At 42.6% G+C, this 11,999-nt stretch overlaps 1 protein-coding gene across 3 annotated transcripts in view; it reads right to left on the bottom strand.

Annotated features, from left to right (window-relative positions):
- LOC139342173 (microtubule-associated tumor suppressor 1 homolog) overlaps positions 1-11,999 on the bottom strand; it is an 88,027-nt gene that overhangs the window by 5,354 nt on the left and 70,674 nt on the right. For all 3 annotated transcript variants that reach the window (XM_070979136.1, XM_070979152.1, XM_070979145.1), the window contains exons 10-13: positions 9,686-9,752; positions 7,039-7,162; positions 6,797-6,887; positions 58-163 (exon numbers count right to left, since the gene is read on the bottom strand). In XM_070979136.1, the coding sequence (XP_070835237.1) occupies positions 58-163; positions 6,797-6,887; positions 7,039-7,162; positions 9,686-9,752 (388 nt within the window). The remainder of the gene's footprint in view (positions 1-57; positions 164-6,796; positions 6,888-7,038; positions 7,163-9,685; positions 9,753-11,999) is intronic.

The following is an 11,999-nucleotide window of genomic DNA, read 5'->3' as shown; positions in this document are numbered from 1 at the left end:
GTCCAGTTGGTAAAAGACTATTTAAAATGCAGAGCTGTGTATTTGTCCTGCACACACCTTGTATGGATGTCTCATAATGCAGTTTGAGACACTCCATCTTCTGGCTGTGATTCACTTCCTGGTTCTTCCTCTCTGCTTCCTGTTGGCTCCTCAGCTCCTCCACCTGAAGGATGCAGACGCAAATCAGAGCGACATACAAATGATTTACTAAAACCTTTAAAACTGTAATACAGACTGTTGGATCAAATCTTCAGATTACCCAGGAACATAAAAGTCTCTGTGGGGCAGTGGGTGGTGCTGCTGTAGCAAAGACAAATAATATACAGTCTAAACTTGGGTTTCCAGTGAACATTAGAACATGTTTCTTACATTGATGTAAAGTGTGACAGTATTTTCAAAGGTTCATCTCTGATTAAGCTGTGCATGCGCATAACTGGTGACTTGAGCTTAACGTTCACTCATTCATCAGCTGTATCAGAGATATAGCCATGCCGATGGTCATAAATCTCTGGCCGAGATTTTTTTTATGAGTCGCTGCATGACATGAATCCAATCAGGAAGTGTATGTGTGTGTGTGCGCGCACATGTGAGGGAGACAGAGAGAGTGACAATCCATGCAGGTTCAGAGATCATGGGAGTACTAGTAGTGTGGCAGATAACTGTAATAATCGTTCATTTGTGGAAACAAGCACCAAAATTGGCACACATACTCCTTGTGGATTACTTTTTTGATAAAACCCGTTAGCCACCTAAAAATTCATGATGGCGGCCATTTTTCAAGATGGCCGCCATTGAATATACAATAATACTGCATTTCGCAATAAAATCGCATAGACTTATCCTATTTGAATGATATTGGTGTCAAATCATACATTTTTCACTATGTAGAATCCGAATTTGGACCCTTGGACTTACTCACTGGCTTCCTTGTACCATATATCAGTGCTGTCTAATAAGCCCTGCGTCAGTTAGCTAGTGTAGATTACATGTAGTAATAGCGCTGTGGGATCACTCTTTGTCTAGTCTCTACCCTTTGACCTGTTCGGCTTGGGAAACCCTGCCAGGAGTACAAGACTCCCGCCGACATAGCTCTAGGGGTCATGGAGACACGCAAACTGCCACACCACGATAAGGTGATGATCCCATCGAGGCAGGGTTTTTTTTTTTTTTTGTCTTTTCCTTTTTTTTAAATTTTTTTTGTCTTTTCCTTTTTTTAATTTTTTTTTTTTGTCTTTTCCTTTTATAATTTTTTTTCACATGTAGGCAGGAGACCTATACTTGTTTTTCACTCATAGTCTTGCTGCCAGGATAAGTAGGCCTATACTACAATGCTTCTAAATCTCGCATCTGCAGCTGCACAGTGCCGTGCAGGTCAGACCAAAGCAATAGCATTTGCATCGACTGCAGCATTCCGACTTGCATCCACACTTGGTCAGCTGCTGGCAACTCTCTGCAATGGGTGGGAGCTCTGTCCAAACGATCTGCCACAGATCTCCTTTCTTGGTCCAGCCCCAGTTGGCAGGAGTGTTTCTGATTGATGTTCTGTTGACTGACTCCAGATGCAGCCCGCCTGGTAGGCAGCACACTTCACATGCTGCTTCAGCGCTGATCGGGTTGGAGGAATGGCTTCGTACGACCTCTGCTTCTGAGCAAACATGTCCAACCTCGCATCATCAACACCTTCAGCTGTGCTGGATCTGTCGTACATCATGACCACTTCTCCAAGGTCTTAAGGTCTTAAGCAGTTTTTCCTTCAGTCTTTTGGAGTTGACAGCAGGTGCATCAACACCCAGCTGTTCCAGGCGCTGGGCATACAGGTGAACTATGTCTGCAAGTCGGAAGACTACAGGACCCTCACCAGATCTAGAGGTCTCCAATAGATATGTGACTAGCTCAGAGAATGCCTGTGGGTGGGCATCCTCTTCGGATGCACTTTCCTGTTCCAGTCTCTTGGTGGCTCTGAGGCATGACCTCTCTCTATTGTACAGGTCTGTCAAGCATGCAACATGGTATTGGAACTCCTGCGCAATAGCATCTCCACCACTGAGTCTTGCAAGAAGTTTTCCGTCATTTAAAGTTTTTGCACATTCATTAACTCTCTTATTGAGATTCATCGTCATAACCTGTCTTGTGAGTTCAGAGGATGGGGCTTCTTTGTCACATATGAAACACATTTGGCCTTTAAGGCTGGTTCTACGCAGCTTGGTCTGGCATTCCACTGGCTGAGCACTCTCTGCTCTTCTTTTTGTGGCTCTCTCCAGTTTTGTGTTGTTGAACATAAGGCGACAACTTTGGTGATACTGCGTCTTGTTCCTCCTCAGAGATTCTTCAATGCCACCACCATCATCAAGTCTGGCTGGATCCAGAACAATAGGCATATCATTAATTGCGTGAAAGAGGGGAATATTAGTTGCAATCATAGTGTAGCCGTCATGTTGTTGTGGTTGTTGTGCACATGGTGACTTGAGCTCTTCACCATTGTTCTTTTGGCAAAGACAACACTTGCTCCAGTCAGTCTGGAATTTAGACCGTCCTGCATCTGTATTTACCATCTTGGTGAATGGTAATCAAGGTATCACAGTGCGATAATTATCTGTATTCAGTGAATCAGGGCCGAGGGGTTATCCTTTTACCACCTTGCACAATGCACAATCATGCACAATAAAGTATGGGATACGACTAGGTTCGGGAATAAAAATATATGACCTACACCTAGCCCGATAGTTCATCTCATCAAGTCCCGTGCGATCTGTACACCATCCGGGTAAGTCCATGAACAAGTCATGTTAGCCCCCTTACCCTTGGCTCGGCTCTCCCGCGCTGGCACATCCTGTCAATTCAGGCACGGCTGGCTAACTAAACATCTATGTCAAACTACATGTAATCAACACTAGCTAACTGATGCAGGGCTTGTTAGACAGCATTTGGGACACTAAAGTCATTATTTAGCTACACCAAACAAATTATTCAGCTGATACTGAACCCCATGCTGAGTTTCACAGCAGCGGTGCCACCAGCGTGCCCTGGTTGTGCTTTGACATCCGCTCCGTTGACCTAACCCCCCCACCCCACCACCACCACCACCACCACCACCACCACCACACCACACACACACACACACACACACACACACACACACACACACACTGCATTGTGTCATGTCCAGCTTGGAAGCCTTGTACAGGAAGATGCTACACATACTAAAGTGAACCTCTAATTTAGCAGAATATTAGGATTCTGGGACTGATATATGGTACAAGGAAGCCAGTGAGTAAGTCCAAGGGTCCAGATTCAGATTCTACATAGTGAAAAATGTATGATTTGACACCAATATCATTCAAATAGGATAAGTCTATTCAATTTTATTGCGAAATGAAATATTACTGTATATTCAATCAGCATCATTGGCGGCCATCTTGAAAAATGGCCGCCATCATGAATTTTTAGGTGGCTAACGCGTTTTATCTAAAGAGCAATCCCCAAGGAGCATGTGTACCAATTTTGGTGCTTGTTTCCACAAATGAACGATTCTCCTGTAATTTGCAGTTATCTGCCGCACTATAGTACAAATGTCCTACTTGTGTATAATTATTTCAGAATAAAACTTGGTTTTATGGGAGCAATGTAGCCTCATTATACCAGACTAACAGGCAACTACAACACAGTAGGTACACAGTAACAATTTCATTAACAAATTCACCTGTATTACATTAACTGGGCTCTGTAAGACTGTCATTGAGTCTAACTCGTCCACATCATGTGTTAAAGCAGGTGTTTGCCAGTGTGTCTGGTCATGGCCTGAAGATTAGAAATACATCTCTTCAAACAGGTGTCTCCCCAGATGCTTTTAAAACAGCTGCTGTAAAACCAAATTACTAAAGATACCCAACCAAATAATAATGCACTCACTCAGTGTAACTACATTGATATCCAACCTTCCATTCATCAGTACAATACTGGAAAACATAGTTTACGTGCAAATTAATGCCTTTCTTAAAAAAAATAACATTCTGGAGGCTTTAGAACAACTCTAAATCTTTTGGATTGTGACGGAGCGGTAGAGACCGCTTCGTCCATCTCCGTTCCCGCGGGCCTCTCTCCCTTGCCCAGGAGAGAGACCGCTGCAGCGCGCTCGTTGTTCCCCGGCAGGACCACAGGAGCGCGGTCCTGCTCAGACTGTTTCCCCACACAATCTCCGGCAGGTCCGCACTCATGCGGTCCTGCTCACATATTCCCGGTCATATACACTGTCGCGGTAGTGCGTTCGAGGGTGCACATTCCGCGCCTACACGTTTCCCCACATCCCACACAGAACAGTACAAAGACGCTCACCTGCTGATGCTGAGTAGGTCCGCCTCTGGTTCAGGGGCTAAACCAAGGCGCTACCTGGGTGCGGCTTAAATAGCGCATTGGGGCGCGCTGTTAGGGCAGCAAGATAACTGGACTGATCCATTTGTTTGGTATTGGGTTGTTTTCCCATTTGCGGGGTTTTGTTAATTTAATTTAAGAAGCCATATGATGGGCATTTATGTTCTATTCTGTTCTGTTTTATTTGAACAACATGGTGGTAGTAATTGTGTTATTTTTTCCGGTGTGTTTTAGCCGTAATTGTGAAACCACCCCATTTAATTATTGTTGGTCCGCCCAGGGGAGGGGCTATGGGATATATAAAGGGAGCATTTCTGCTCTGCCGGGGGTTTGGAGCTGGAGTGAGGTTTTTTTTGTACATACTTATTTTTGGGTTGTTGCTGATTTTTGGTTCCTGGGAATTTTTTTTTTTATCCTCACTGTAAATAGTTTTCCACTGGTTGCATTTTGGTGACAATAAAAGTCCACCAAACGGGACTTTTGCGGCTGTGCCATCATTTTTTTATCCATTGGATCAACGAACCCGTGACATTTGGTGTCAGAAGTGGGATGTGGGGAAACGTGTAGGGGCGGAGTGTGCACCCTCGAACGCACTACCGCGACAGTGTATATGACCTCGGAATATGTGAGCAGGACCGCATGAGTGCGGACCTGCCGGAGATTGTGTGGGGAAACAGTCTGAGCAGGACCGCGCTCCTGTGGTCCTGCTGGGGAACAACGAGCGCGCTGCCGCGGTCTCTCTCCTGGGCAAGGGAGAGAGGCCCGCGGGAACGGAGATGGACGAAGCGGTCTCTACCGCTCCGTCACATTATGATCCTCCTCCCCGAGGTTGACGATGTGCGGCAACCTGGACAGATAATCAGCCACAACGTTGGTTCTGCCAGCTCGATGGCGGATCTGGAACTGGAACGGCTGGAAAGAGAGGTACCAGCGGGTGAGACGACTGTTGTGGTTTTTCATGGAGTTAATCCAGGTCAATGCTCGGTGGTCGGTCTCTAGGTCGAACTCCCTCCCTAGCAGGTAGTACCGCAAGCTCTCCAGGGCCCACTTGATGGCCAGGCCCTCCTTCTCCACAGTGGAGTACCTGGTCTCCCGTGGAAGCAGCTTACGGCTCAGGTACAGCACAGGTTGTTCCTCTCCTGGTGCACCTTGGGCCAGGACAGCTCCCAGTCCCACGGCGGATGCATCCGTCTGGATCAGGAACCTCTGGCTGAAGTCGGGGCTCCTCAGCACAGGTTCCTGACTTTTATCCTCACTGTAAATAGTTTTCCACTGGTTGCTTTTATCCTCACTGTAAATAGTTTTCCACTGGTTGCATTTTGGTGACAATAAAAATCCACCAAACAGGACTTTTGCGGCTGTGCCATCATTTTTTTATCCATTGGATCAACGAATCCATGACATGGATCAAGTGCCATTTTCTAAACAATGATACCATTGTCCTCATTTTAAAACAGCTACATCTTATATTGACAAAATCAACAAGGTGACCCTGATTTTTCCACGTTAGAAACAGCTAAAGTATGACCATTTCTAAATCAACAAGACAAGTCAATTACCATAACACATTATTTACAGGCCAAAACAAAAAACACTGAGAGACATTAGCTCATTCATAACTGCAGCTCGGCTATCAACCAGAAAAAGATGAGAGAGCACATTAAGTCCAGTTTTAGCTGCTGCTGGCTTCCTGTAACATTCAGAATTGATTCTAAGGTCCTCCTAGTTGTATACAAAGTTCTTCATGGGCTAGGACCAAGCTACATTGCTAACTCTCTTGTCAAGAACACTGCAATCATTGCAGCCTTTGTCCATATTAGCCCCCAAAGCTCTGGAACAAAATACAGAGACATCAGGGAAGCCAGTTCACTGAAAATTTTCAAAAGAAAGCTAAAAGCTTATCTCTTCAATTTAGCCTTTAACTAGCTATGACTCCCTGATCCAGGTCTGAAAGTTTTGTTCTTTGCCTCAAACTTATGCACTGCTGCACTTTTTCTAAATTGTTGTATTTATCGTTCTCATTCTGTGTAATCCTTTTTTTTTCTTCTTTTTTTTTTTTTTTACCTATTTTTTATTATTTTATTTTCTGTTATTAGTTTTTCTTTGGTTTTATGCATTTTCTTTTATCTTATTATCATCCTTATTCTGTCTTACTTTTACTGTCATTGTCAAGTGGGTTTTATTCTTCATCCTATTTTACTTTGATTTTTTATGTTTTATCTTTATGTTCTTGTAAAGCACTTTCTGTATGAAAGGTGCTATACAAAAAAAGTTTATTATTACAACAGGACTGCAACAATATTTGATTTAAAACGTGTGTGTGTGTGTGTGTGTGTGTGTGTGTGTGTGTGTGTGTGTGTGTGTGTGTGTGTGTGTGTGTGTGTATGTGTGTGTGTGTGTGTGTGTGTGTGTGTGTGTGTGATCTGACCTGCTGTTCCATCAACATGCGGCATTTGTCAGCCTCCTCCTGGTATGTCTGGTGGACTTTGTCCCACTCTGTTTGGTAAAAACTCCTCAATCTGACACACAGATACAAATTACATCCAGAAGACAGTAGAATTAGTGCAGGGTTTAACAGTGTTGTAACACTGAAGAGTTAGAAAGTTCCATAAACTGTGTCTGACACTTAGGGTCCGACTATGAGCACATTAGCAGATGTGAATGTCACACCTTTTCTCCAGCTGCACCAGCTCCTCCTTGTGCTGCTCCTCCAGCCTCTTCAAAGTCTCCTCCATGCTGACACACATCTCCTTCTTCTCCTTTTGCAGATGCTTGCAGCACTGTGATGATGTGACTGGAGGGAGAGGAGAAGTTCAGATAGAAATGTTAATTTGCACTTGAAGTTAGTTTAACGCTCCAAGGACCCTCTAAAGTACCGAGACTCTTGTCTGGGGATCAATTGTTTTTGAAAGGAATTTGTAGTTAACCATTATTTCATAAAGAAAGTTGGCTACGTGAAAAGCATAATCTAACCTAAAATCAAATGTTTTTTGAAACTCTTACAGCAAGCTCCAAAAGATAAACCTCAAAATGACAAAGTTAAGAAACCAATGATTGAAAACAAAACTCACTGGCTCATGGCTGCAAGAAGCAGATATATAAAAGTAAGGATGAGCAATCTCAATTTTATGGATTAACTGCCCTTTTTTTGAAACAATGATACAATCTTCCTTGTTTTAAAACAGCTACATGTTACATTGAAGAAAGAATAATTTCATCCAAACAGGCCAAATGGGTCAGTGTTCTACCTGCTGGTTGACATCATTACAAAACAAGACACAGGAGAGAAAAGCATGAACAGGTTGAAAATCACACCATATTACACAATATAAGATCTAAAAAATTCTTATGGGGCAGGTGTGAGGCAAGTGGAGCCAAGATGCTCACGCCATCGTTGAGCTTTTGACCATTTACTGTTTTATCATTAGGTGTCACATCCATAACACACACCAGTACAATCATCACATCACATCATGTCAGTTCAGAACAGTCAGTGTCTCAACAGGTAATCAACAACAGATTTTCTGTGTGTGTCTGTGTATGTGTGCTCATGTCCCTGAGCATTCTCTGACAACCACATTCCAGTTAAAACAACTGTTATGGCAGACATGAGATCCAACCCCAAAACAATCTGCAAGTTGGCTCAGAAGAAGTCAGCAGGACTCCTTCCTCCATGACTAACTGAACCTCTCACAAGCACATGCATGCTTCCCTCCATCTCTACCCATCATTACATGCCATTCTGAGTTATGGCTGTGCCTAGTTTGAAATATTTGGGAAAATATCCAGGTAAAGAATAAAGCACGTGGACTAACAAAGATCTCTGTTTGTCACTGCTTTCAGGTCTTTCATTTTCTCATCCTTTACTCACTGGGTTATGTAATAGAACAGCAGAACCAATAATCTACCAGGGACATATGGATGGCATCACTTAAAAGGTAAATGTGATTTAAAAAATAAATAAATAAATAAAAAAAACAGCCTGTATACACACACACACACACACACACACACACACACACACACACACACACACACACACACACACACACACACACTGTGCCTGTAATTAACAAATATTCTAAGTTAAATAATTACTATAACAACTGGCTGTAGCTGGGACAGTTACTGTTTCCCTCTGAATGACCCACAGTTTAGGTGTAAACTCCTGTCACCGTGGTAATGGAGACACAACAGCTGAGAGCAGCTTAGACACAAGCTGGTTCTCTATAGACCAGACAGCACAAACTGTGTGGGTGTTGTGAGTCACAGCAGGTGTTTGAGAGGTGGCGGTGTAAAATAAAGACATAATATCAGGAGCAAACCCTCTTCTTATATCTGACTGGGAATCACTTTTGGGGTAGTGATAGGGAAAGAGTGCTTTACTGCTTCGCATTCAGACCAAATGAAGACGATGAAGAGGGAATGCAGTCTGGGAAACAAGGCAAGCAGTCTTTATTAAATCTATGATCTTTCACATTTTGAATGTGACACACAGTCAGCCAAATGTGAATTCTGCACATAGCTAGTGAAAAGGCTCAGGTTTAAATTGCCTCAGGAATGAATAGTTCACATTCATATACTTCATTACAAAATAAATAGTTTGTTATTTCAAGTTAAGGGATACCTGTGGTGGTAGCAGTTACCAATGTCAATTTCAACTTTATTGTTGATTTACAAGACATACAGAGGGCTCGAAATAATGTCTCTCACCGTCCCACAGTGTGTGCAAAAATATAAAGGTACAAATGTATATGTATGTAGGTATGTATGTATGTATGTATGTATGTATGTATGTATGTGTGTGTGTGTGTGTGTGTGTGTGTGTGTGTGTGTGTGTGTGTGTGTGTGTATGTATGTATGTGTGTGTGTGTGTGTGTGTGTGTGTGTGTGTGTGTGTGTGTGTGTGTGTGTGTGTGTGTGTATGTATGTATGTATGTGTGTGTGTGTGTGTGTGTATGTATATGTATACACACACACACACACACACATATGTACACACATACATATCCATAGTACATAAACTGATAGAAGGACACTGTATTTTATAATCTCAAAACAGGGAACTATTAACCCACCTAACATTACCCAGTGAGACACAAGCAGGTCCTTCCTGCTCAGCTTGACTTGGAGACTATGAACATTTAACAGACGTGTGTATGTGTACATGCCATGCTTCGGGAAATTATTTTCTCCACGTTTGACGCATCCTGGTAAGTCCTTCCTCCTACTGAGTGACACACCTCAAACACATACATACACTAGACATGGAAACTGTTTTCTGATCATTTTCTAAAATCTCCCTGGCAACTCTTACCCAGCTCATCTCGGAGGTGTGCCAGTTCCAGTGAAAACTCCTTTTTCTGCTTAACAGCCTCCTCGCACTGCACAGAAGAAGACAAAATTTTAATTCAGATATGAGCAGAGATTAATCAGTGCACACTTAGGCTGTCTTCAAAATCAGTCACTATTCACACACTAGATACGCAATTCTATGCAGAGGATTATATGGCGAGTTAAATGGCCAAAATAATAATAATAAAAGAAAACATGCAGTGGTAGTTAGCTCAGGATTATACACAGATTTCTTCAATGCATTGTGACATGACTTCAGTACACTATAAAAGTTAAACAATTTATAATTTTCACTATGACTTTGGGACTACATGTGAATACGACATGTAGTGAACTATATGAATGATTGTGGAGACATTCAGCATTTTGTGTTTTAGAATTTATACCCAGCACAGATAAGTGAGGGCAATCACCAGCTTTAGAGTCAACTATAGGAAACCTTTAGTTCCTTTAGAAAAGGCAGGGTTGTGACCATGATTGCAACAACACAGATAAAAAAGCAAGTAGGGTAAACAGATCCTATCTTGTCTTAAGGCAATCAGGAAAACAACATCCATCATGGCTGCAAACACCCAGTCATGTACCATTTACAGCAGCAACTGTAACTGACCTGAAAACATGAGAAAATATCTCAGCAGGCAAATCAAAATTGTAAAAATTAACTGCAATTAAGAATGAACAAATAACATCTGGGAAAAACCTTAATATATCACATCCCTACTCCACAGGAGCAGCAGATAATGTCTGCCTCATGTTTTTACATTCATACTCATGGAAAGTCCTTAATATACAGTTTTTTCCATTCATTTCACTCTCTAGCCAACACACTATATGACTGCCTCCACCAGACCAACACACACACACACACACACACACACACACACACACACACACACACACACACACACACACACACACACACACACACACACACAATCTTACACATTTCACATTTGGGCATACCAAAGTGCATTGCTGTGCTCCAAAACTGAACATTATTCTCCTATATGTGAATAAATGACCATAACATTTACTTAGTCTAGCACACAAACACACACACAACACACAAATAAAGTAAAAGCTGCTTTACAAGAGCAATAGTGGAATTTACAAAGGAGTCCAAATGCTTCTGCTTCTACACACACACACACACACGCACGCACGCGTGCGCGCACGCACACGCACACACACACACACACACACACACACACACACACACACACGCACACACACACACACACACAGCTATAAAGTCCATCTGTTGTATGAGGGGTCAGTGAAGTTAAAGAGCAGAAAGGTAAAGCAAAGAGTGAGAAAAGAGAGCAAAAAGTTTAAATGACAGTTTGTAATAATAACCAAATGTTTCTAGCAATGAAAATATAAATAGACTATTGAAGTGGTAAAAGAGATGATGTAAGGAAAAGCGCTATAAAAACAGCATGATAAGGAGAGTACATGGCCCTGTTGTGGCCCTGGTGTAATATTTCATAACTTATCTGTGTCAAGTTTCTCTAAATGGTTGAGCCTGATGATCAACAGCTCGTGTGATCAATGTGTTAGACAAGGTGGAAAATACATTTGGCTAGATTCCTGAAAAATTACTTGACTGTGAAATTCCATCCTAATCCCTGACTTCTCCACAAGGACAGTTCTGACTGAAAGACCAGCAGTATTGACGAAGAAGAGTAGCAACAGATGAATTGGAAAGCAGCAGAGAGAAACACGTCTAGAGTAGTAAACACATACACACACCTTCTGCCATTTCTTCTTGTGGCGATGAGGGGGGGCCTTGCTGGGCTTTGCATAGGCTTTGCTGGCTGTGGAGCCCATGTCTCGCTGAACAACACACACACACACACACACACACACACACACACACACACACACACACACACACACACACACACACACTTACATGCTCCTTCCTCTTGTTTCTTCAGTCCTTCCTCTCTTTCTCACTGATTCCCTCCCATTATCACCAAAGGACAACACAAATTGCAAAAACACGATTCTCTCTCTCTCTCTCTCTCTCTCTCTCTCTCTCTCTCTCTCTCTCTCTCTCTCTCTCTCTCTCTCTCTCTCTCTCTCTCTGCCCTCCTACTTAATGTCACGTGTGCTCTCTGTTAATTACTGACTGCTTGCTTGGCCATTTCCACTCCTCCCCCTTTCTACCTGTTCACCACAGGGCTCTCTGTCCTCCCTCCTCCCACCATCCATTTCTTATTCTCCTGCCTGGGTTCTGTTTGATAAATAAATAAAATAAAATAAAAACTTTA

The sequence above is a fragment of the Chaetodon trifascialis genome, chromosome 2 (assembly GCF_039877785.1).
Source record: "Chaetodon trifascialis isolate fChaTrf1 chromosome 2, fChaTrf1.hap1, whole genome shotgun sequence".
Taxonomy (NCBI): domain Eukaryota; kingdom Metazoa; phylum Chordata; class Actinopteri; order Chaetodontiformes; family Chaetodontidae; genus Chaetodon; species Chaetodon trifascialis.
The sequence above is the reverse complement of the archived record's forward strand: the minus strand, read 5'-3'. Positions and strand labels throughout refer to the sequence as shown.